Below are 27,604 nucleotides of genomic sequence, written 5' to 3'. Positions count from 1 at the left end.
AACTAAACTTAATAGTCGCTCGCCACAGACCTCAAATGTCACAATTATATTTCTGCTTCTCCTCTCCCTTAATTAAACACTCTTTGTTCAAGAATACTTGGTAAAGGACTAATTTAAAATTAAACGAGGGCATATCACGATTTTTGCAGGTCTAATAATAGAAGTTATAAAATTCATAAATGAAATATAAACAATATTACATTTTATAGCACCCACCTTACTTGATAAAGATATTTTATATTAAATAACGTCAAATAATTTAAAATATATTGAGTGTCTCACAATTTTGTTAACATGCAATATTTCTTTCATTTGTAATTTAAATATTGAAAGGCGCTATTATAACATTTATGGTGCTATTATAATTTCAAAATAAACTCAGTCTAGTTGAAATAAAATATGCAAGATACTTTCTTACCAAAGATGCAATTCCTAAGCGGCGCTAAGAAGTAAATGAAAGAACAAAGAACCCTCGTCATTACCTGATCTGTTGTTGCGTATAAAACAAAAACGGCTTCAATGAGACAACCCTAGTCTCAGTTTTTTACGAACGCTTTAATTGTTTTCGTATTAACGGAAGACTAACATGACAGATTAGATTACTTTCAATATACGACCAAATGAAATGTAAACAAATTAATGATATGTTCGTTCCTATAGGAAGTTACTAAGCAATTCGAATTATTTTGATTATCAAAAACGGTTACATTTTCTAAAGATAAAGAAACATTACATGTTAATAAAAATTTCAAACATCCAACATATTAAAACCTATGACAATATTTTATAATGTGTTCAGTTTCCTGTACGATACTCGCTAAAATACATACAGATCTTTGTATAATTTTAGAAAAATAATGAAAATATGCGGAAGGTTTGTTCAAGCGCAAGATAGATTTTCATATCGTAAAAGCATCACATAGTTTCGAAAACTGTGAGTTTGATTACGCTTGTCGCTTACGGTATTTGTAGCGAACAAAGCATATTGCAAAAGACTAAACATATTATTTAAGTTAACCAGAAATACAAATCGTATTCACTTTTTTAAGTACATAATAATAATAATAATAATAATATAATAAATAAATTAAAAACGATATCTTTTTAAGGTATTATCTTGTTAAAAAAATTGTTTGTTTACAATAAGTGAAATCTCAGGTTATTTGAAAACTATTCCACCTTTACCCGGTACTTACATATAATAGTGAGGTAAAATTTCTCAATTGCTTTCTGCAAACTAGATCGGATTACCCTGGTATCTTAAATTCTAAATAGTTAAATAGAAACTTAACATTTTTTGAAATATTGCTTGATTTTGAAATTCGAAATCTTGGATATTGCGAAAAATATTGCACAATGTAATGTTGATCTACCTCACTATATTATGAATTTACGTGACGTTCAATTAACAACTTGAATATCACATGATTTTATGCCATCAAAGACAAATTTTTCAAGAATTTCCACAATATGCGAATGTCGATAAAATATATTCTTAATTAAGTCTCTATGGTACAGTCCTTTAAAATGTAGACTTAAATTAAAACAACATAAAAATGAACTTACAATTAAAATAATAAGTAGAATTGATGTTCCTTATAAAAAACAAATAGATATACAAATTTTATAATTTCCCTTATAGAAACAGAGATTACGACACTAAAAGACTTAAAATATTAAATAAACTGTAGAGGATTCATAAATATTGTAAAGAAGATGTCAGTTAAAATATAAAATCGGGTAAAAAACATAGATCATATCAAATAATTGGAAAATTTCAAGTCAGTAGTAAAGCAAAAAGTATTTCGCTTCTAGTATATATTCTAAGGTAAATAAATAAAGAAAATTTAATAAAGCGCCTCGATAAAATGAAGCCGAATGTCGATAAATTATATACTTCCTGAATCCTGTACGAATCTTTGTGTCGAGTTTCTTGTTTCAATATTTAGGTCCGCCGAAAAAAAAACATATCTAGTCCATTGTATTCTACGCCTATCTTATCACGAAATTCCTTGGACAATAAATTTTAGTTTAAAATCGAAGCCTTTTATAATTAAAATTTTGTTCATAAACATTCCCACCTCTATGAATTCAATATGTGTTGCTTCGTGGGAAAGCTGGGGAGAATTTACGGCGGAATTATCCTTCAATTAAAAGGAAATATTTTCCAATGGCACAATTTTTAATTGTAACAAAAAAATATTAAACAATTTTTTCTCTTTCATTTATAACAGAATATATTGCACTCTCTCAATCAAAATATTAATAATGAAAAAAAAAAAACAAAAACTTTGCATACATTCTCACATAAATAAATTAATTATTCGCTTTTTTTCTCCGTAACATTCGCAGATGATGTGTATTTCGTATCGGTTGGTGTAAATACCCATTGTTGAAAGGTACTTTCTGTTGTGTTTTCATTATCGTTACGTCTTGGTGGAATTGGCGGTCGACTTGGAAAATTACCAGCCGTAAAATGACCAGATGGTATTTTCGAACTGGTTCGTATTGATGTAACAGTCACATTTTTATTATTTAAATTTTTTACTACGGGATTTTTTAATTTTTGTATTGATAAAGGTGTCGAATGTACAGTATTTTTTGACATGATATCAATGATTTCCTTTTCATCGCCAGAATCAAGATCCGCTTTCACATTATATGAAGCAGGTCGATCTGGTGATGTTGTTTTTGTATGTATTGCAACTGGTATTTTTGATTTTGTTGGACTAGTTGGTGATTTTATAACCGTTTTATTTTCAAAATTTGATCGTAACATTTCTATCTGTGATAATCGTTTTGTTTCAATTGCCGGTCGGGAATTTTCATAACTTGATGTTGTAAATTTCATTTCAGGTAATTTTTTTGGTGATCTTTCAGTTTCCTCATTCTCTTGAACACCATTATTATTTATTGTTACTTCTGAAATATTATTTTTATTTGGTGATACTTCAATTTCTGTTACAAAACTATTTGATGACGAAGTTAAACTTGGATATTTATCACTAGAATTATCTAAATTTGAATCTTCATCTACTCCATTTTTATTTAACATTAATTCCAATTTTGCATCATCAATATTTGATTCAATTGGTTCTAAACTTGTGTCGATAGCTGTTGTATATAATTCGGTAGACGTAGCATCTGTATCATCATTGGTATTTATTTGAAAATGTGTAATATTACCATTTTCCGTGATAAAATTATCATTTGTTGGTAACGTAGCTTCGGTTGTAATTGTTACATTACTTACACCTCCTAAATCACTTTGTATTAGCGATTGTAGCTGTTTTAATTTATTTACATTTTTTAATACATCCGATTTCGGGCGTTCTAAACTACCTAACGAATGTCGCGATACTTTAATATCATCTGAAACATTCGTATCATATAATTTACTTGTGAAATTTAATGATAATTTTTCCGAGAGTGTAGGATTTTCTATAAATTTTTCATTTAAACTTTCCGATGTATTTTTCAAACATGATTCTAATGTTTCTTTCTCTACAGAGAAAGGTGTAAATGTTACGGTTGTTGGATTATTGGCTTCATTCTCGATATCTTTATTTTCGGTTGTAATTTTTAATGTCTGTACATTATTTTCGATGATGTCGTTATTTGGCGTATCGATTGTTGTTTCCCCGATAGAAAATGTTAATGAACTATATGGTTCCGAATTATATGCCGAATCAATTGGAATATCTGATAAAAATTCTGGTTTATCATTAACTTCAACAATATTTTCCTCGGTCTTAATATCTATGGTTTCTGGTGGTAAATTATTGGTAACTATTGTTGGTGAACTATCAATTTTTTCCTCGATTGTTGTAGTAGTTGTGACGATTGTATTTAAATTTTTTTCTTTATCAAAATCACTTTTATTTTCGTTAAGATTATTACTTTCGCTTTCAAGCGATGGAATATTTGCAATAACATCCTCTAAATTACCCCATTTTTTTAATCGTGTCATTTGAAATGGTGGTGCTATTAAATGATGTTCGTTACCTAACGATAATCGTGGTTCTTTATTTTTCATTAAACTATTCGAATATAAAAATTCATCAGAATTAAAATTATCTAAATCGATCATTTCATCTTCTGGACGATTTGGTGCTTTTCGTTTTTTCGTTAACGTCGGTATACTTCCTGTATCAGTAATATCTAAACTTTGAGCACGTTCTAGAGTACCAGTACGTCGCCCCGTCGAATCGTATTTAGATAAATCACCTAAACTTGCTGCTTTGCGACTGTCGTTACTAATATCGGTACCTTCTGATTCTGAATTGCCGGATGAATGATGTATTGTAATATCACTTGCATTCAGTTCAATTGTATTGTTTATAACTGAATTTTGATCTGTATCAGCATCTGAATCTGAACTGTACTCAAAATTACAATTTCCACTTACAATGTGATCGGACATTGTTAAATCATCAGTGACCGTTGATTTTATAGCCGCTTCAATTGTACCAGTTGATTTTGACTTTTGAATTGTTTCTTTAAATATTATTGGTTTTTCAACGATTATTGTTTCTGGTTCGTTTGTAGTCTCTTCTTCTTCGTCTTTTACAGGAGTAGTTGTAACTGGTGGAGGCGCTGGAGCTTTACCTGAAATTTAGATTAAATTATTGGACTATATTGCTAGTTCAATTTTATGAGAAGTGATTCACAATGGAGAATGGGGGGAGGGGTGAGGTTTCAATTTGTTTTAAAAAATATCTTATTACTACCTACCTTTTGATTTTTTATTTAATTTAATACTTGAATCAGTTGTGTCAATACCATTACTAATATTCTCAATATTTTCATTTTCTGGTACTACACTTTTACGATTTTTACGTGCTGCATTTGCGGCATTCGCTGCTTGTAACATATGATCAGGTATTTCTTGTGGTATACCAGCTTTATCACGTTTTATACCAGAACTGGTTAAACTATTTTGTCGATTAAATTCTTGTTCATTACTATTATTATCGTTCATTTCATTCATTATTTCAACGTCACTGATCTTTTCGTCATTATATTTTTCATAATTAATATTATTTTCATTTTGTGAACGTTCTGTTTGTGTTGCTTCTACATTTTGTTGTTGTGGTAAAACACGTACTCCTAAAAGACAGTAAAAATTTAAATTTATATTTTGAATCATTGAAGCATTCGGAGAAATATATTTAGCAGCGGGAAAAAGATGGCGAAAAGTATATAATATAATTTTAAGCGAAAGCACGCACAAACAGAGGGCCTTTTAGCCTCTGAAATAGAAATACATCGTTTCCGTTCTGTTGATTCCAGAGGCCGTATTCTGGAATAATTGTTTTTAGATGCAAAGAGATCTAGATGGTACTATTTTTAGTATACGTACTTACCATATTTTTGTAATTTATTCTTTGTATTTTCAATTTCATTTGTAATTGTTACAGTTGTTGGATCGTCGGTACGTGCTACTATTGTTGTTTCAATATTATTTGTAATAATTTGATCATTCATTTTTTGTTGTAAATTTTCATTTAGTTTTTTATCATTTTGTTGGAAATTCTGTTCTAATTGTTGTTTTAATTGTGACGGTGAATATGTTTTTGCTTTTTTTGTACGTTCCGGTTTTGTTAATGTATTATTTGTACTGTTTTGTATGATTGGTGATGGCACTGATTTTGGACGTTCTAATGTTGTTGGTTGACTACCTAATTTTAGTGTTGGATATTCTGTATCATCGGATTTGAATAATCGCTGTTGGGCTGATTTGCCAATCTGAAAATTTAAATGACTTTAGTGCTAGATTTGATGGTGATGGCGTCCTAGGCCTAAGGCATCGTGTGTCGCCATAATCTTAACCGTATATGGCGTCGTTTTTGCAGTCTTCGTAAATCAACGCGCCACTGATTGACTTGATAATATTAATTGTTTGAAAATGATGGAGAAAAATAAAGATTTATACGGGAATCGAACAATTTGAATAATTTTTAAAATGTTTTACATAAATTTTACCTTTGTAAGGTCCCCACTTGATCCACTTTTGTATACTGGATGTATAACTGCACTATAGCTGGTACCATTTGGCGTTCCTTTAGGCAATGTTCTAGTAGATGATTCTAGTTCAAGTTGAACTTCATAAGGACTAGCATAACTTAAAATTGTTAACGCATCTTCGTACACCATATGATCAAATGATATTCGAACACTGACAATGCGATCACCTAGAAATCGAAACAAATAAGTTATACTCATGCCTTTACTTGTGGAATCAGTTCTTGTTTAGTGGCGAATTTTAGTTTAGTTCTTTGTTGATTTAATATCATATCGGGAAGGTACATTGTACCCCTACCATTAAATGGAGAAAGGGATGATTCTTGCCAGACATTCTTCTGACCAGTTCTAGTGACAAATTCTATTATGTAAGTAAGACGCTGATCGTCCTTGCGATAAAGAACACATATACAAAATTTCAACAGTAATCTATGAGTTTTCTGGGTGTTGGACTGCGGACTATTAAATTTTTATACTATGTACTCACCTGAATTAACTTTGCCAGATTCAAATGCTGGACCACGGTGTAACACATCTTTAATAAAAATTCCATCACGCATATTACCTTGCACATTGAAACCTAATCCCGTGAAATCATGACTACGTAATGTTATTAGATTGATTCGTTTTGCCTGAATAACAATTAACAAAAAAATAAAAATTAGTAATTAAACAATTAAAGGAAATAATTAATATTTGTATGTAGAATTTCATTGAATATTGGATGACCCTACAAATGCAATCCACCCATCTGGCACTACTCTTAAAACTGACTAGGATCACCTCTAACAACAAAAATATTTCAAAAGTTTAAGATATAAGAATAAGATATTGTGCAACAGGACAGATGGATGGAATCTTCAAGAGAGCTATAAGAGTTATTCAATTCCAAGGCATCAAAATTTTCGAGAGTTAAAATGCGAGATAAGGGCCAAATTAAAATCTTTGAATCTCAGATAAAAGAGTAGTTTAAAACGAACTCTCAAGATTCTGTTGTCTCGTTCCCTTTTACCGCAGAGTCCTCAGTACACAGATGAGCCTGATTTTCCCAGGAGGCTCAGTTTCTTGAAGCATTCATAGACTCTCCTCAATTGAAATCTTGAAGCCTAATGGGTGTCGTTAATTTTTCAACAGGTTTTCAATTTCAGTCGTAGTACCTATATCATGGGCGTATAATAACCATAATATCCATAATTATTTAATTATTATTATTTATTATATAAAAATAATTTTTTTTAACGTCCTTGGTAAATTACATCCTTATTAAATTATGCATTAGGTAGTTAAATTTTATATATTTTGTTCAATTAAAGTTTTAATAATTGTTTTGGATATTTATATTGTTGCGACCATCTAACCGATTAATTAATGGTAATATAAATTTGATATGCATAATTAAAAATTTGTAATTGCCTTGTAAATTATAATTCTTTTTTCAAAATAAAAATTTTAGCCAATGTCAATAAAATTTAGTGCGTATCTTAAAATTTGGATCTAGTTTCATCCTTTACCCCTGAAATGATTGAGAAAAAGGTACCTAGTTGGCAATGGGAGGGAGATGCCAAGACGTGCATTTGCATCTCGTGCCATAAAAGAAAATTCATAGGAAAATTTTACAATTTTTATTATTAAGGTCTCTGTTTCAGTGAAAATTTAACATGCTTAAGTTGTTTTCTAAACTTTGTTCAACACCTAGTCAATGAATTCAGTAGACCTGTAGTTATTATAGATTATATCTTGGGGCATCTTGGGGCATAACATCTACTTACTTGCCCCAAATGTACCTCCCTTAAGGCAATTCTGCGTCTATGAAATGAAGTCGCATGAAATGAGCCCTTAAGGAAGAGACCCTTTGGCAACAGGTGCACTACCGAGAGTTCGAGTTGCTATGAATTGCAAAAAAATATGAAACTAAGCAAACGAAACAAATTTTAGTAAGACCAACAATGGTTCTGGGTGATCTAATGGTTACGATTTTTAATAGACCACCTTATATGTGTAATTTTTAGTAACGCCTATCATACCAAATTTGATTAGATAAAATCTAATGAATGGTTTTTTGTCTTTATCTGGTTAAAAGCAATAAAATGTCTAATTATATTGCTTACCTAATAATTTAAAATATAGAATAAATAATTAAAATCCATAAAATTGCTAGTTATTAATAAAGTAGATACTAACCTCTACTAGTGAATCATCCAATGTTTTCCGTTTGTCATGTTTATGGGACGAAAGTGCACCAAGTGGGGACCAATGTGTCCATTTGGTTTTACTTAAGTCAACTTTATTTGATAATTTTTCTGCAGGAATTGTTCCATCTTTAAAACATGGATTATCAAATGCAAATTGATCACCAACATTTTCCACATCTGTTTCCAGCACTAAATGTTTTCCTGCAAACATAAAAATTATATATATTTTAGTATCAAAATATTTTTATAAATTTATGTATGTAAAAAAAATTAGAAAAATTAATCAAATAATATAAAATCAGATAATGGCGAAATATACAACTAGCAATAAAAATCATCTGGTAGGTCAGCAAATAGAATTTTTCTGGTTATACCGAAGGAATAACTGGATATAGAATTTCTCGTTTTTTAAAGTTGGGAGAAAATTTTTCCCTAGTTTGCTCCCTCACGGGAAAACAAAAAATGTTTACGAAAAAATGTTTTAAACAAAAGTAGTTTTTTTTTTTTATAGGGAACATTTTTACATTTAAACTTTTGTTCTATCTCTAACGGTTTACAGGATGGGTCCTAGGAAACCAAGATCCAGTTGATCTATGCTGCTCTTTTACGAACTAAATGTGTTTACAGACGGGTGGGCCCATTTTAACAACACCTATATAGCTTCCAAGATGTCTTGACTCCATGTATAAGATTTCGAAATCGCTTATGGAATCTTCAAATGAAAAATCAAGAACTAGGTAAGCTTAAACAAAACTATAATATGTAATTTTTTTCGCTTGACTAAAGATAATTTATTTGTCCTGTATCTTCAACATTAAAAAGAACCAGAAAAACTAACAAAATAAAGAAGAGTATTTCGTAGAAAATCAATTGTAATTTAATCTATTGTTAAAATTTCTGAAGACAAAAAAACAATTTTTTAAAACTAAAATTATGATTAATGAATTTTTTTTTAAAAACAGTTCTTGAACTTGCTGTCTAGGTACAAACAATGATTTATTTTTAATGATCGTAATGTCTACACTTTTACTGCAGGTAGGTACTTAAATCTCAAATTCAGGTAATTGTTTTGTTATTAAATATTAGGTTATTAGTAAACTGGGTATTAATTTTATTATGTTACTCGATAAAAAGTTAAAGTTTGATTATAGCGGAGAACTAATTTTTGTTATTTCAGAATTTTATTTTGCAAGGTCAAACTGATATAAAGTCAAGCCTATTTTCAAAATAAAAATATATTTACTTACTTCTCACATTATTAAAAAGATAACAAGTGCATTATATATACTATAACAGAGATGACAAACCAATGGCACACGGTACAATATTTTGGGCACGCCACCGATCACAAAGTCGATATCAAGTATTATATTACGAACTAACGCGAGTGATCCTACAAACGTACGCTTGTTTATTATTGTAATAATTACATGGAGGACTACAATTGAAAATGACGCATAATTTTTTTATGCTTAGAAAAATAATCAAGTTTTGAAAACGTTTCAATGAATTAAACTTGAAGCTTCAAGTCACAAATAAGACAATCACGTTTCACGCATGTTTTCAGGAATAAGAAAATACTAAGTATTCAGATGTGATTTCATTTGATAACCTGAATTTGGGCCATTTCGATTGGTTGGAAATTGAAGAATTTGAATTGTAGCTGATTGATTTTGCTATTTTAACCATATTTTCATCTACCTGTCCGTCCGTCCGTCCGTCTGTCAACTCGATAACTCAAAAACGAAATATCAAGCAGAAATTTTTACAGCGCACTCAGGACGTAAAAAGTGAGGTCGAGTTCGCAAATGAGCAACATAGGTCAATTGGGTCTTCCGTAGAACTCATCTGGTAAACTGTTAAAGATAGAAGAAAAGTTTAAATGTAAAAAATGTTCCTTATCAAATAAACAACTTTAGTTTGAAACATTTTTTTGTAAAAATCACTGTTTACTCACGAGGGCACACATTAGATACAAATTTTATAGTATGTATTAATATGGGATTATCAGTTATGTATGTGTGACATGTATAGGTATTTGTGTAATGTATTTCAACAGTTAACTCAGTCAATTGTTGGTTTTCATTTGTTTAAATACACAACCAGTATTTATTTTCAATCAGTCACTATAATGGTATGATTAAGTATTAATTTTTTTAAATATGAATACTATCTACCCATTAAATATTTTGTAACCAATAAAAATAAGTAATATTTGTATGCCCTATGTCTATGTATGGTAGGTATATCTATCTAAGTATACTAAAATAATATATTGTTAATAATTAAATATGTTAAAGGTGCGTCAAACTTCATTAATGCACCTAAATTCATAATCTTAAAGAATAATAATAATAACACTAATAATAAGGTGGAGCAATGACCCTAAAAATGTATATACATAATATGTAATACAGTAGAACCTCGATAAGTTAAAGTCCAAGGGAAACACAAAATATTTTAAGTTATAGAGGTTTTAAGTTATCAAGTGTCTATGTTAGGTAAAGGTTAATATAGAGGTATGTACATGTTTCTATGTACCCTAGTTAATATAGAAGTATGTACATGTTTCTATGTAGTTACTGAGGGCCTATACAGAGATTATTTATTTAAGTTATAGAGGTTGCGTATTTTAAGTTATAGAGGTTTTGGGCTCTGATGGGAAGGGAACATAGTATTTTTTGAAGTAACAGAGCTTTTTATGTTACCGAGGTTTAAGTTATCGAGGTTCTACTGTATGTATCTAATATGTGAGAATTTCTATCTATATAAGTATAGAATATATCTATCTTTCTTATTAATATTAATATTTATTAAAAGATATTCATGTGTGTAATAATTAAATATACCTATGTTTATGTACAGGGTTACCAGTTTTTAACGCTCCATCCCTTTTTTCTTAAGGTGCGAAATTTTGAAAAAATAAAAAATTAGGGATTTATTTATTTTTGCTAGACTGTCTAGGAGTGGTAATGTTTTTTGCGCGTGCTTTGTATGTATGTTTAAAAAGCGGATGAAGTTTTTTGGATACATTAAATATAAAAGATTAGATTAGATTCAATTGAAAAATTGGATGCAGAGTTTCTGAGATATTGCACTATTTGGATCGATTTTAGTCCGTATCTCAAAAACTATTCGACCAGTCGGCAAATGCACCCGATTTTTGTACTTTTTGGGTCAAAATTACCTTATATACTGAGTTTTATCGAAATTTGAGATAAAAAAATTTATCGATTTTTTTGCAATTTTTTTAAGGGGTGTACCTTTGATAAAATCGAGAAAATCGCAAAAAAAATTTTTGTTTTGGAATTTGATGAAACTCGGTGGATCGGGTAATTTTGATCCAAAAAGTATAAAAATCAGGGTAATTTAATGATTAGATGCAGAGTTTCTGAGATATTGCACTATTTGGATCGATTTTAGTCGTTATCTCAAAAACTATTCGACCAGTCGACAAATGCACCCGATTTTTGTACTTTTTGGGTCAAAATTACTCTATATACTGAGTTTTATCGAAATTGGAGATAAAAAAATTTATCGATTTTTTTGAAATTTTTTTAAGGGGTACCCCTTTGATAAAATCGGGAAAATCGCAAAAAAAAATTTTGTTTTGGAATTTGATGAAACTCGGTGGATGGGGTAATTTTGATCCAAAAAGTACAAAAATTAGGTTAATTTAATGATTGGATTCAGAGTTTCTGAGATATCGCAATATTTGGATCGATTTTAGTCCGTATCTCAAAAATTATTCGACCAGTCGTCAAATGCACCCGATTTTTGTACTTTTTGGGTCAAAATTACCTTATATAGTGAGTTTTATCGAAATTGGGGAGAAAAAATTTTTTTCGATTTTTTTGAAATTTTTTAAGGGGTACCCCTTTGATAAAATCGAGAAAATCGCAAAAAAAAATTTTGGTTTGGAATTTGATGAAACTCGGTGGATGGGGTAATTTGGATCCAAAAAGTATAAAAATCAGGTTAATTTAATGATTGGATGCAGAGTTTCTGAGATATTGCACTATTTGGGTCGATTTTAGTCGTTATCTCAAAAACTATTCGACCAGTCGTCAAATGCACCCGATTTTTGTGCTTTTTGGGTCAACATTATATACTGAGTTTTATCGAAATTCGAGATAAAAAAAAATTTCTAAAAATTGTGAACAAATTAAACATTTAGACTGAAAATTCGAGATCAACGATTTGAGAGTCTTTCAGACCCCCGAAAAGGGGGTAGGTGCATAAAAGAGTTTATTAATAATAATATCTTAAATTTCGGGGTACTTGACCTTTTTTAAATCTTTTAAAAGAAAAGTTATTTTTTCTATTTGACTTACTTTACGATTTAAACACCCTTTACCCCAATGCAAATAACTGCAAGTCGATAGACTCAACAAACAATTTATTCGACGGAAAAAGGTTCGTTTACTATATTTGATCTTTTTATAATCGTCATTTGATTTAATAGACATTTTAATTCGTGCAAAATGGTTACGGCCAACATGAACATAAATCAATTCCATTCACAGATAATTAATTATTTATAATCAGTGGGTTGATTAATTACATTCAATATTACGATAATAATTTTTAACATTTTTTTTTCTTAAATAAATATTTCCATATATAAAATAATATAATGAAAAGGAATGAAAATTTTCATAACATAAACATATTAAATATGTTTTTGCAATAAAATAAATAAAAACGTAGATAGTGGTTTTATTTGACCTTAAAATATTCTTCATACCTTTTTATTTTAATTTAATGTGTTAATTTTAATATAAATTATTATCATCCTACGATATATAAAAAAAAATTATGAAAAAACATATTTACATGGATATTATACCGTCAAGTATGTAATCGCATTGTATTTGTAAAAGATTATGTAGTCTAGAAAAAGGTTGCTACGAAAAGGTGTTATCAATCTAATTTGTAAGAAAGCAAACATTTGAAAATAAAATCGTGTTTTATTATAAACTAGCTGACCCTACGAACTTCGTACCGCCTAACAGTCGGGACGTTTACATTTCAGTTGACATTTTATTTTACCACAGACAATTTACATTTTACCATAGACAAATTGTTTTTGAGTAATGTTACAATAGTATAAATATTGAAATTATACTACGTTTTGCTTTCCCGGAATCCCTCTACTAACACTTAAACTTTATGGTATGGTATTAAAATTCAAATTGACTTTTAATTATTATTACGAATCTTCGGAATGGGAATTTAGAAAAGAGTTGTTTGTAGACTTTTTCAGGCAATTCAGGGAACCATCCTCGTATTTCAAGGAATATTATAAAAAAAGAATTAGCGAAATCGGTTCAGCTGCTCTAGAGATTTGCGCTTAGCAACACATTCAGCAATTCATTTTTATATTATAGATTTCAAAATTTCTCGAGATACTTGAGAAACTTGAGAAATCCTTGTCGATAATTATCGTACCCCGAGAAATAAAAAAGGTCGAGAAACTTATAGAAATCCCAATCGTGGCGAATCAGGTGTACCACGAGGATCGCAGTACTTGGACAATGTTAATTATTTCCCTGTTTTATAAAGAGTGCATTTCAAATAAACCAGTTAAAATTGCTTTATATCGAACTAAACTGTTTTAAGAATTGAAAATCGAATGGAAAAGTTGACAATAAACTCAAATTTTGGGAAGATTAATAAGATTTGTTTGTTTGATGGTCCTTATACCTGTTATTCACGCCATTTTTGTGTAAATGGAAACTAAGTCCTGTATCTGTAGATATATTTAATACTGTCTAACAGTAGACATCAATACATGATAAAGAAGGAAACCTATTTACAATGGGGGTTCGAAAGAAAACTTTTTTGAATATAGGCCGCTTATTTTTAGAAAAACCCAACTTCTTAAATTGATGTTAATCCTCCTCTATCAGTAATAATCCCTTAAAGCCCTATAAAAAAGCTACCTAAGAGATTTTACTAGTCTCAATCTTGAACCTCAAAAGGTGCTTACTATCTGACCTCTGGTTATTGAAATTATTGAAAAGTATTAAAGAAACGGAACTGTATTGTATATTTGCCACTTTTCACCGTTCGGGATTTGCTTTATCAAGTTATAGACTTGAAAAAAATGGTCAATAAAAAACCAACTTGCAGGTTACATCTTGCATATGTCGTGTCGTTTTTTTCGATTGAAAAAGTTTTAATTTTTAAGTTAAGGTGCTTTATCTGTAGTTATTCTATTATATTCATAGCATGTTACCGTTCCAAAACTCGTCTAACGATTCTATAGAAGTTTTCACTTCCGAAATTTTCATTTTTTCAACACTTTTCAATAGCTAGAAATCAGACGGTTAGTACTTGTATAGTCAGCCCAGTACGTCGGTTTATTTTTCATGTACGCGAGCGAATATAAAATTAAAAAGGGTGGGTTTTTTTCAGTGTAATTAAACTTATCTCAAAATCTATTCTCACAAAAGAAGAACAAAGTTTTGAGCAATGCAGGAGAATGAGAAATTGGATACAAAATTTGTTTATTCGTTTTAATGGAAATCTTAATACAGAGTTTAGAAATTGATTTATGAATTTTAGATACATAAAAATGTGTTAGGATTCATTTTATAGTAATACCATATTAATAAATAGTAAATATTGTTTTATTATTAATAAATAGTAAATATTTTTAATTATCTTAACTGTTTTCAATTAATATTTATGCTCTAAATGAGATTAAATGTTTTTATAATCAATTTAATTAATTTGCTTTCAAAATTTTCTAATAAATATTTTACTATTATTAAAAAGAAAGGTAAAATATTATTATTTTCAGGAATTTGAAAAATTTTATACTGTGTGATTAACTATTTAATTTGCATAAAGGAAATGATTATTATATGATTATATTGCAGTACATAAGTATTTATTATTCTTGGGCGTGCACTAATCGAGTAGAAATTATAATAATCTTTAGTATTTGGACGAAAAATGTTTACAAATATTTTATTCACTTGATTTTCTATAATTTTGATTTCGTTCAAGTTTACGAGACTTTTTTAAATTTCTAAAACTTGATTGAATATTTAAAAAAAAATTTTTACATTAAAATCTTCAGAGAGTCATTCACACAGTATCTTTCTAGTTATCGAAGAGCTAGACGGTGATGTGTCCGCAAACTACTCTAGCTCTCTAGCTTCGATTATCCAAGAATATGTTTAGCCCGTAGCTGATCATTTTCATTTTTTTATTTCAATTACGATTCATTATTGTTTCGTACTGACAGTAATTAGTTGGACAAAAGTACAAGATTTAATTAACACTTTAAAATGAAAAGGTCGAATATTGAATAAAAAGATTATAGAATGCTTTGATATACTTATTTATTTTGCGTGCTTTTGACATCTGATTCTTTTCGTGTTTTAAAAAGATTGCTCTCCTGTGTTGTTGATATCCTGTCTTGAGCATTGTTGACGAAATTCCATGTTTAGGTATTCAAATTTCCTTTCGGTTCATTAATTTCTCATTCTTATTTACTTTTTGTTCTACCTTACGTCAGCTACACAGCAATATTTATTAAAAGCATTCGAAAAAAAAATTTGATTACCAAAACAAACCAAAAATAAGTAATCCAAACATAACAAACTTTAATTATTTAATTGTAGGTAATAATATATTTAACAACCATAATTATAGCGAAACATTACATCTGTATAACATTCTATGTCTATAAAGTGACGTGCAGAAAGGTTCCAATTAAAAATCGGTAAATAGAGTTTCTCTTAGCAGGATTGTCGAATTATTTATTATTAATATGTCGTGGATACTTAAGGAGAAATAAACCAAAATTTTTTTACAATACTGCAGGGAAACAAACACCTTAATTGAACACAGGCATCTTTGTTATTCTATATTGATAGATAAGGATTGCTTACAAATATGACTAATCATGTATTGTAACTCTGTGAAAAACAAATGAGTGAATGAATGAATAGTTTTTAGATAATTATTTAAATCTATAAATAAAAAAATTTATATTTTACCATTACATAATTAATAATTATTGTTATTACACCTACATTTTAATTTTATTGTATAATATGAAATAGCTACATTGTGAACAATCGCGGTAATGTAATACAATATATTATAGATTAAAATCGTTTATCAACAAAATGAACAATTTATCTAATGTAAACGATAATAATTTAACGATAAATTTAATTTCCTCTATTTCTTGTTGTTGAAAATGCCTTCAATTGGGAATTTGTACAGATCCAAGAAATTAGTCAGAAAAGTCACATAAATAAACGTTGAAATCACTTTTTATATTTTTCGAGAAAAACTTGAAAAAAAGGAGGATGTTAATTTTTTTTTTTGTTTAACCATAATGATTTCTAGAAGAGCAAGACCAAGAACAAGGCCATAACTGTTGTTATCTTTGTCTTGATTTTGATCATTGCATCTTAGCATTGGTCTCAATGGGGTCTTATTTTTGATTTTGCATCAGCCGTGTTTTGAACTTTTAAGTTTAAATTAAATCTTATTTTTTCAGAATTTTTGTAGTCTTACTTTTAATAATCATTACAAAGTTAATCAATTACTAATTTAAAATGGTGTGAACAGATAATCAAAGTCTGTTCCAAACTATGTTATTAGTACTTTAGCAGTAACTTTTAGTAGTAGCTATTATTTATTTGCCTTATTATATTTGTGAGACGTAGACGAAAGACATTGGATTTATTACAGACGATTTTACACTCGTGATAATAAGATATAAATTTTTTTGTCCATATTTTAAAAATTTTATCATTTACAAACTGAAATAAAATTAATGATATATCTAATTAAAATTAAAAATAACTGATGAGTATAAAAATCAAGGTTTTGCTTATTTGATATTAAATAATGAAATACAAAACCACGTGAAATACAAATAGCTATTTTTACTATGATAAATATTATACACGCAAATATATGCAGCGTAAAATATAAAATACTAGCTGTGAACTACCCGCTTTGCTGGGCAACATTCCCATTTTCACCCCTCCCCCCATATTCCATATCCTTTTCTAGGTTACTATCTATCACCTAACTAAATTTCATCAAAATCCGTTCAGCCGTTTAGGCATGATAGAGCAAAACTCCCAGCAAAAACCATAAAAAAATCACTAACTCAATTCAGTTTTCTGCCTACTTCCTACCCCCTAAGTACGATGACGTGATCATTTTGATCTTATATCCGTTTTTAGGTAACCATCTATTGCCTTACTAAATTTCATCAAAATCTGTTCAGCCGTTTAGACGTGAAAGAGCAAAAGTCCCAACAAAAACGACTAAAAATCACTAACTCAATTTAGTTACCTGCCTACTGCCTACCCCCTAAGAACGATGGCGTGATTATTTATAGCCTATGACCATTTCTAGGTTATCATCTATCACCATACCAAATTTAATCAAAATCCGTTCAGCCGTTTAGGCGTGAAAGAGTAACAGACAGACAGACAGATAGACAGAGTTACTTTCGCATTTATAATATTACTATGGATTGTATTACTTCTGAACACCTTTAAGCCAGGGAGTATATATACTTATCTTCAAAATTTGTTAATAGATTTTATAGAACGGGTCAAAAAACAGAAGCCTGCAAGTGAAATGAGCCTACAAGTGAAATTTACAAAATTAAAAAATCCCTCGACAAATGCGATTTATTCCTTATAAACCGATTTTTGGAAACTTAGCTATAAAATGTTCTCAATCAAGGCGATTCGATCGTTTAGGGGCTACAATGCCACTGAGTAACACACAGACGTACATATAAACAATTTAAACTTATAACACTCCTTCTTAAATCATTATCAAAGTGATGGTCAAGGACATCAGATTATCTAAAAAGGATACTTAGAGAGCTATCATTTTTTGGCACATAGTTTTGGAAATATTTTAATTGAAATTAAAATATTAGAGTTGAGTTTGCTCTTTTCCATAGTAATTATTTATATGTTAAAATTCAAACTGAATCGATTTTGAATATCATCGCCAATTTTTTAAATTTTAAATTTTTGAATATTTTACATGTTTTATAATTGTAGAAAATGGTAATAAAAATTTTATGGATATAATAATCTATGAACATTTAATATTTATCTGCGAATCACTGCGAAAAAAAAAAAAACTATCAAACAATTTCAATTACATACGCATATGTTATCGTTAATATAGTAAAAATATTCAAAGATATTTCTTATTTTACAGAGTGGTCAATAAAACTAATACCCACAAATTAACGAATAATGAAATTAATTAAAATGAATTTTCCATGACTCCATGAGAACCCTTTTGTTTCCTTTCCAGAATATTTTTTTTTTCTCTAGGATCCTTTACTCGAATTTAATATGACCTCTATAAAAGCTGAACAGTTTTGAATGGAATTAAGATAATTATTTAAAGTTAACCATAAATTAAATTGAAATTGAAATTAAAGATTATTCGGAATATAATCACAATTAGAAATTAAAACCTTTTCTCCAGAAACGAAATTTTTAGTTCATGACATTATATCCTCTAGAGAGCGCCATGTTAAAGTGCATCACATAGCCTATAACCAGCGGACGATCAAGACGCTTCTAACGATACTTCATTTGACAAATTATGATAAGTAGTTTAAAAGTTATGAGAGAACAGATGATCATATGTACATATGTACATACCTGGCTAATAAATAAATAACCCACGCCGTTGACTGGGTAAAAAAAAGGATCTTTGTTTGCTAATTATAAGCATTAAAGAGTTTGGAAGGTGATGAACTTTTAAAAATATTATAAGATAGTGTATGAAAAAATGAACAAAAATAATTACCATAGATTAAAATACCTGATTAATATCTGAGCAATTATGATAGCAAAATTTCCACGGTAATTTAATTTTTGGATAATTGATTGATACATATTGTGTATTTTGTCGGACCAATCTGTACAATAATAAACATACTTTAACACGTAAGCAAAGTCTTTATAGTATACGTTCTTCCCTCTTAAGTTTGTATACGTACACAGTGGCGGTAGATACTAACGAACAATTTCTACCCTTTACCTAATCGATGATATAGCAACAATCGAGAAGGAGTGTGAAAATGTGGAATGTGGCTTAATTGAACTGAAGGACGAATTTTTTTAGTTCAAATATTAATAAAATAAGTAAGTAATAAATACAGTCAAACCTGGGTAAGAGAGAACTGGATAAGTGAAAAGAAATGAAAACTCTATAAGTGAGAGTAATAGCCAGGACCCGTCATTTCAAGCTCCCAAAACCTCTATTAGCGAGAAACAGAAACCTCTGTAAGAGAGAGTCGTTTTTCCCTCATGGACCTCCGTAAGTGAGACTGCTACTTACCTCTATAAGCGACAGTCGAGCTTTATTTATTGATATTATTTAGGAAGAACTATAGCTACAATTTACTACATTCGTACTTGCTGTGCCTTGTTATTGCTGCGTACCTCTATAAGAGAGAAACGCTAGCCATGTACCTGCATTAGCAAGAAACTCGGGTTAGTGAGAAACCTCTATAAGCGAGAATGAGATTGCGCTCCCTTGAACTCTCGCTTATCCAGGTTTGACTGCATTAGTAAAATAAGTTAAACTTATTAATAACGAATGTGAACATAAAATAATATATTCTTGGAAAATACGCCCCTAAACAAAAGTTTTCCGAAAAATGATGTAAGACTTAAATGATTTTTTAAAGTTGCATCAATCCTATTTATTTTTAAATTTATATACTTTTTGGAATTTCCATTATGTGGTTCATAAATGAAGAAATTTACATAATCAGTGTACATTATTAATAAATAATTAATAAAATATACAGAATGTCCGAAAATTCACGCTTATTGTAAAACATCATAATGATCTAGAGCAGAAGGCAAATACGAAATCTTATGATTGCAGGTTCAAAATCTCAAAAAAAGGTTATTTAAAGGAAATAAAAATAAAAGAAAAATTGAGAAATTGAGAAATTTTACGAATCGATGAAAAATAATATATTAGATCAAGGCTAATGTGTAAAATAAAGAAGCTATCATATATTTATGTGCGAACAGTAGAAATAAGATACCAAGGACTGTGGGATCCAGCATTGATGGCAAATTTTTGTGGTAATCAAATTAGATCTTTTTCTTTTAGCCAAAAATACTCTATAATAGTGGACAATTTAAAATTAATGCCAATGTGTTAAAATTGGTTATGCTTTCAAATTATTATATCTGAATGACCGAGCTTTGCTCGGTATTTTTTGAAAAAGACACAAATTTTATCACTAATATAAGAACCGTTTAAAATGACTTCATGCAAATGTCAATTTGAATGTCCCGCTAAAGTACTTTATTTCGTTAGCTATGATATACACCAATAGATGTCAGGAAGAGTCATATTTTGCAGTGTATGTTTCAGTTTTCCCTGAAAACACGGATAAAACTTTTTAAGGATCGCTTTTAGACCTGTTACAATATATTCATTTTCAGTTTCTAGTTATCTTAGACAATTGTAATCCAAAAGTTGAAAATCCATGTTGTTTAAAAAAGTTGAAATTTTATTCTCTTGTGTAATCATTTTAAAAGTAAGCTATTTATAGTGTCATACGACTATCTTTTCCTACTCAAGTACGTTACAAAAAGTCTATCCTATGGTCTATCTTCTATCAGATTGTAAATAGACCAATACCTCTGGCTAAATGGGTTTAAACCGCCACTGTTCCTTTTACAAACTAAAAAAAAAACAACAAAATACAAGAATAAAAAACAAAGAGTAAAAAAAGGTTATATACACATTTACAGTCTCTTTAATTCTACCCGTTGACCTTGTGCATTCCTAAATACAAAACCAGTTAAACTCACAATATAATATGTAAAGCTTCCAAATAGCTTATATATTATTATATTATTATTATTATTATACATATATGTAGGTATACCTTCTATAAAATACGTACCTATAAAGTAAATATTTTAAATATACATATATTGATATTTATTACGACACTGAATTTAAAGACATTACATTTTTATATGCTAACTTATGAATATTATGCAAGTTATCAAAATCATAATCTTTTGCATATTTTTGTACTGCAAAAAAATTAAATAAAAGAATTCTGAAAATGTTCAGAGTTCGATCTATTTGACTATTCCTTTATTCTGTACTTTATTTCTGCATTCCTGTTGCCTGTAAGAATTTCAATGAACGATAAATTTTATTTATTAACCCCCGAAAAAAAAGGAATATAAGTTTGACCGCTATATTTGTCTGCCTGTCTGTCTGTGGCATCGTAGCGCCTAAACGGATGAAGCGAATTGGATTTTTTTGTTTCGTTTGAAAGATAATTTAATGGGGAGTGTTTTTAGCTATGTTTCAAGTGCGAGTTTACGGTTACTAAAAAATAGGCGATGATCTTCAAAATCGTTTCAGTTTGGAGAAAGCTTAGAGAAAAAAGATTATTTAATGGAGAGTGTTCTTAGCTACCTTTCAAGTGTGAGTTTAGGGTTCTGTACCGAAAACCGAAAACATTTATTCAAAGTAAATAACTTCTGACTTCTTCTAAATGGAGCGCACGCCTGACATGTTTCAAATGAAGCTTTCAGTTTTGTGGAGGTACATAATTTCTTCAATAATCGATTTAATACAACAGAAAAACATTCTGGTCCAGGAAGCAACTTCTCACCAGTAGATTTTTATGGAAACCGGAGGTAAATGCTTGTCCGAGTGTAGTCAACAAAATTATAACCACACAAACTTGTGCTTTTTCGATTTACGTCCATAAAGTGGAGCAGAAGTACTCCACTTACATTGTAGGGTACTTCTTATTATTAAGTGTTTATCTGTGCGTCTGTGTATTTCTCAGTGGCATCGTGGCCCCTATACAGTCGAACCGATTTGATTGAGAACATTTGATAGGTAAATTTCCAAAAATCGATTTACAAGGAATAAACTGCAATTTGTCGTGGGTTTTTTAAATTTTGTATAAATTTCGCTTGTTAGATTTTTATTTCTTTGACCTATTAGTAAATAATAATTTTAAACAATTTACTAATACAATATGATATTGATGATAAAGAATTTGTCGTTCTTTCAATGGAATTTTTTGAATTGAAAAAAAAAAATATTATCACTAATTTTATAGCTATAGTTGAGGTCAGGTTAATCGCGAATCCGGTTATTTTTAAAGACGATATATATCTATATACTAAACTTTTTGAAATATGAAATGTAATCTGGGTACCGTTTCTGAAAAAGCTGTTTTAACATAACACCATCTCTATTACCTGAGAGGCACTAAAGCTACGATTTTGTTTATTTGTATTACTGTACATTACTGAATCTATCTACCTATCAAGTGTAGATTTAAAGGCACGTAATGAGATCGATTGCCTTATTCAAAAAGACCAATAGGATATTATCGTTTGTCAAAAATAAATTATGAAATTTAAAAAAAGTTAAAATTTATGTAAAAATATACTTAAATATTCTGATTTCGAGTCATCAAAGCACATTTTTCTTTTAAAATATTAAAATGTGACCTAAAACTCGAGGAAGCCTTGCTGTGATGTCATATCGGTATGAGCCATAGACCATCAGTTAGTTCAGTGTAGACAGCTAGGTATAATATATCTATAGATAATAAGTATTTATATTTATTATAATCAGATGTCTATGAATATATCTGTTAAACTTATTTGTGTTATTTCGTGTAATGATACCGATACTTACGTCATCAAATTGGATGCCCACGGTTTTGACAGTTTAAAAAAGGTTTAAAATTTAATTTAAGCTTTTTGGCAAGAAAGTGTGTGTATTTTTCCGAAATAAATTTTTGGTGGCCTTTTATTAGCAAAATCAACATTTTGAAGTACTTTTTCAAAAATAGTAGAATACCCTATTTCAAAATTTCTAATAACATTATTTTACGCATTACACATGTATATCATACACATATATTATTATCAGTGATATCAAATAACAAACTTCAATGAATATAAAATCACGATTTTATTATTAATGAAAATTGCTGATTAAGATTAATGAATTTCGAATGCTGATTTTAAGAGTTGAACAACAGCTGAATTGTAAAAAACACACAAATATCATATGATTCAGGCCAATCGTTTTTGAAATATTGATTTCATATCGGAGATATTCAAATTTGAATTATTTATCTGATTTATTAGGTAGACTTTTGTTTTTAACTTTAGAAAAATACTTCCTTCTTTAAAATTATTGTAAAATAGCTTGAAGCATTAATTTAATAAAAATATTTCTTGTATTTGAAACATGAATGTTATTATTTTAAATTAGTTTAAATAAAAATAGGAATCTAAACAACGCCTTGTGTCTCATTTTATGTAATTTTTATAACGTTGGTTTAAATTTTTAATGTCTCTCAGAATTTCTTGTGGCCCTTAATGGACCGGAGTATCACTAGGTATAAAGTCTATATCAGTCCTTGAATGAAGTATTATTTATCATACCTTTTTTTTTTTCGAACTTGTTTTTTCGCTTTTATTAGCTTTTATTTTCAAAATTAATAAGTTTTTACTTATTCGCACCGTGCGTGAGTTTTATTGGAGGCTTTTCCATGGTAACGATACACTACTTTAGTTATAGAATTGCTTCGATGGATATATAATTGTATGGATTGCATTTATGACTTACATTGAAAATTTAATATTATTGTCTCACAAATTTAAATAAATAATTATGATAATTTACATTTGAAAAATAAAATTTGTACAATTTGATTTCTTTTTTTTATAATTTTTAATGCATTAAGTTTAATTAATTAGTGTTTTTCAATAAATTTGACATTTTCTATAACATTAACATGTAAAGAATTGAATAAGTTATTACACAGCCTCCTTTATCGCCAAAATATTCACTGGAAGCGCTAGCATCGATTTTATTGTCCCTACCATGACTACGCACACAACGAATAAATGTCTTAAAGATGGTTGATTCGTTATAATTAAACTATTATAAATTATTAAAAAGCACAGTTGGGGTGCAATTACTTTGTTTTTCAAGGTTTTTGTTAGACATTTCAAGGGCAATTTTTTTAATTAATAATCTATATTTCAAGAACAGAAACAATACCAAAATTGATTAATTTGGTTTAAGAATTGCTGATATACGAATTAGATCCGATGCAGATAGAATATCAGAAAATATCTATTATTTACTATTTTTGCCTACAAAACATTTTCTTCTCGTTAATGCTCTAATGAACACACTTTTATACTCTGTAAATATGAAATATATATCAAGGTATTTTAATTTGAGTTCCAAGTTTGTAAAATGTTTTTGCATGAGAATGTAACCACAAATAAAAGTTTTTTCCCGTGTACCAGTATACCTACTGCCGGTATTTTGAAACAAATTTTATTTAATTGACTGAAACCATGTCACAAACAAATGAAGCAAGAAGCTACATCAGAAGAGAACTAAGTCATTCATACACACCAAACAATAACAATGTAAGGTTTATATTTAATATATGTAGGTAAATTCACGTAATATTTATTTTATTTAATAATAAGATGTTTTTAGAATGTTCATTGTAATCATTTGTTCTGAAACCAAAATCGAGAACCATTTTATCTTAACATTTTCATCATGAATGAATTTATTGAGTGTCACTAAAAGGTTTGTACAAAGCTTAAAAAATTCTTAATACCAACCGATTTCCGGGACCAGGTCGTCATATTTTTGAAAGCTAATAGAGCTATGTTAATTTTGATCACAAATTTGAAAAATATGACCCAAATTTAGTAATATTACATACTTGGTTTATCAAAATTGGATAAAATTTGGATGTGATAGTACAAAATTAAATTTTTTGGATTCTGATGACGTAATAAAGTTGAAAAATTCGATTTTTTTGATAATACAATCAAATTTGATCCGATCTTATTGGATCCAATCTTGCTCTTATGTTAAATACTATCAATGTCAAAATTACATTACAATCCATCCCGATATAAACCTAAATACTTGCCACACCGGCGCTATGTACCGTCGTTACGGTCCTGCCTGTGTAATAATATTACTATCTAATATCTACAGACAAATGTAAAATTCTTTGTGTTATGATAATACGTAATAATTATTATGCAACAAAATATAATTATCATTTATTCTTGTCACATAATTCTAATAAATTCTAGGAACATATTCTTTAAACACATTACAATAATTTTTTTTTAAATAATGAAATTAAAAACAATAATGTCATTGAATCTTTTACAGACACGGTTATTTGAATATCTATCGTAGGGAAGAGTTGGATATTGGCAAATTATCCTAGAGGCGGAGCGTGAATTTGCGGGGCCCTGGGATAATACTAAGTATTTGCCTAATTACTCTGTGCTAATTGTTACTTTTTTAATCAATAACAAGTGTTCAGAGAATCGATATGAATTTTTCACAAAAGGATGATTAATTGATAAATAAAATTTCAAATCTTTGGTATCATTTTCAATTTATGGTAGCGAAATACCTGAAATGAAAATGATAACAAAACTTTAAAATTTTATTTATCAATTAATCACCCTTTTATAGGTCTTTTGTGAAAAAATCCATAGGGATCTTGTCAGGTCTATGAGAAATGTGCCCTTTTTTTGGTAAAAAAAAAAACTAACTTTAATAGTTAATTTCTCATAAAACGTTCAGAGAATCGATATGAATTTTTCACAAAAGACGTATCGATATACCTTAAGATTTTTTCGCGATTTTTATGAAGATTATACCTTTCTATCACCTTAATTCAATTGGAGTTGCATTTCATATAGACACACCCTGAACAAAATAGCGTACGCTATTTTTATTGCATTTTTTAGACAGCTTCTAAAATTTGTTTTCTTGACTTAGAATGAACTCTAATACTTCTGCTTCCATTTCCCTTTAATTATTCGGATGTCACCGAACTATAAAATTTTCACAACAAATATTTTTCATGGTGAAAACATTTTAAATAAAAATATGTTTAAATTATTATATTTTCAAGGTAAACAATAATTTTTACCTATATTGACACAGTAAATAATTGTTTTTTATTATTTTTTATTTTAAATAACAATAATCATTAATAATTATGTAAATATACTTTTATATTCATATCTTTAAGTAATGTACATAAAACAATTTTTTTTGTTCATATAATAAACTAAAGTAAATAAACTAAATTTCGAAAAAAATTTCAGGTGTATTGTTTACTTTTCAAAATATGTAACATCATTTTTAGATTAATCCACCAATGTATTTCTAGTCTAAGTATAATTTTATTCTCAATATTCGTTGTGTGCGGAGTCATGGTAGGGACAATAAAATCGATGCCAACGCTTCCAGTGAAATTTGGCGATAAAGGAGGCTGTTATGACTAATTTGCAATTCTTTAAATGCTAATTTTATAGAAAATGTCAAATTAAAATTATAAAAAAACACTAATTAATTAAACTTAATGCATTAAAAATTGTGAAAATAAGAAATCAAATTGCACAAATATTATTTTTCAAATGTAAATTATCATAATTATTTATTTAAATTTGTGAGACAATAATATTAAATTTTCAATGTAAGTCATAAATGCAATCCATACAATTATATATGCATCCATACAATTCTATAATTAAAGTAGTGTATCGTTACCATGGAAACGCCTCCAAAAAAACTCACGCACGGTGCGAATAAGCTATCTGTTCGTTTGCAGATTTTTAAAAATTTATTTTATTTGACATCTAATAATCATAATAATATTTAACAAAAGCAAAGAAATTAAAATCAAGATATGCACTATTCAGAATTGTCCAGTTAGATTGTATACACCACTAATGTACGAATCACTATCTAACGTTATATTTCCCAGATTGGTAACACTTTCATAAACATGCGGTATTATGAATATAAAATATTCTATTAATTATGAGATTGTACCATTTGTCTATGTATAAGTTGTAAAAATGTACGATTGTATTTAAATTTAATTTTAACAGGAAATTTGAGTACAAATTAAGCATCTAAATTCCAAAAATGTAATTACAACAGTTAATGAGTACGACTATTAGGGAAATACATTTTACATTTACAATTACAATACTAGTAATGAAAGCCTTACTAAATTTCTTTGATTCGGATATATCTTTCTAAATATATATCGGATTTACGAATTGAATGTCAAATTACAAGCAAACTATAATGGTATAAAATTCGAGATTTCTTGTAAGAGGAACATTTTGACAAATTCAAATCACGCGGACAAACTTAAAATTGACGATTATTTATTTTCGTAATATTCTAACAGAAAGATTGCAAAAATAATTTTGCCTGACAGTTGATAATACAGGATATTGTTGCCTGATAAGGATTTTCATAAA

At 28.7% G+C, this 27,604-nt stretch overlaps 1 protein-coding gene across 1 annotated transcript in view; it reads right to left on the bottom strand.

Moving 5' to 3' along the window:
- Positions 1–1,141: 1,141 nt before the first annotated feature.
- The window catches only part of LOC123292529 (probable serine/threonine-protein kinase DDB_G0282963), a gene marked incomplete at its 5' end in the record, with an annotated part of 52,126 nt that continues 25,663 nt past the window's right edge, over positions 1,142–27,604 (bottom strand). Inside the window, 6 exons of the mRNA XM_044873242.1 lie at positions 1,142–4,608; positions 4,735–5,109; positions 5,367–5,748; positions 5,986–6,194; positions 6,512–6,656; positions 8,206–8,417. Of these exons, the coding sequence (XP_044729177.1) occupies positions 2,321–4,608; positions 4,735–5,109; positions 5,367–5,748; positions 5,986–6,194; positions 6,512–6,656; positions 8,206–8,417 (3,611 nt within the window). The remainder of the gene's footprint in view (positions 4,609–4,734; positions 5,110–5,366; positions 5,749–5,985; positions 6,195–6,511; positions 6,657–8,205; positions 8,418–27,604) is intronic.

The sequence above is a fragment of the Chrysoperla carnea genome, chromosome 2 (genome assembly GCF_905475395.1).
Source record: "Chrysoperla carnea chromosome 2, inChrCarn1.1, whole genome shotgun sequence".
Taxonomy (NCBI): Eukaryota; Metazoa; Arthropoda; class Insecta; order Neuroptera; family Chrysopidae; genus Chrysoperla; species Chrysoperla carnea.
The sequence above is the reverse complement of the archived record's forward strand: the minus strand, read 5'-3'. Positions and strand labels throughout refer to the sequence as shown.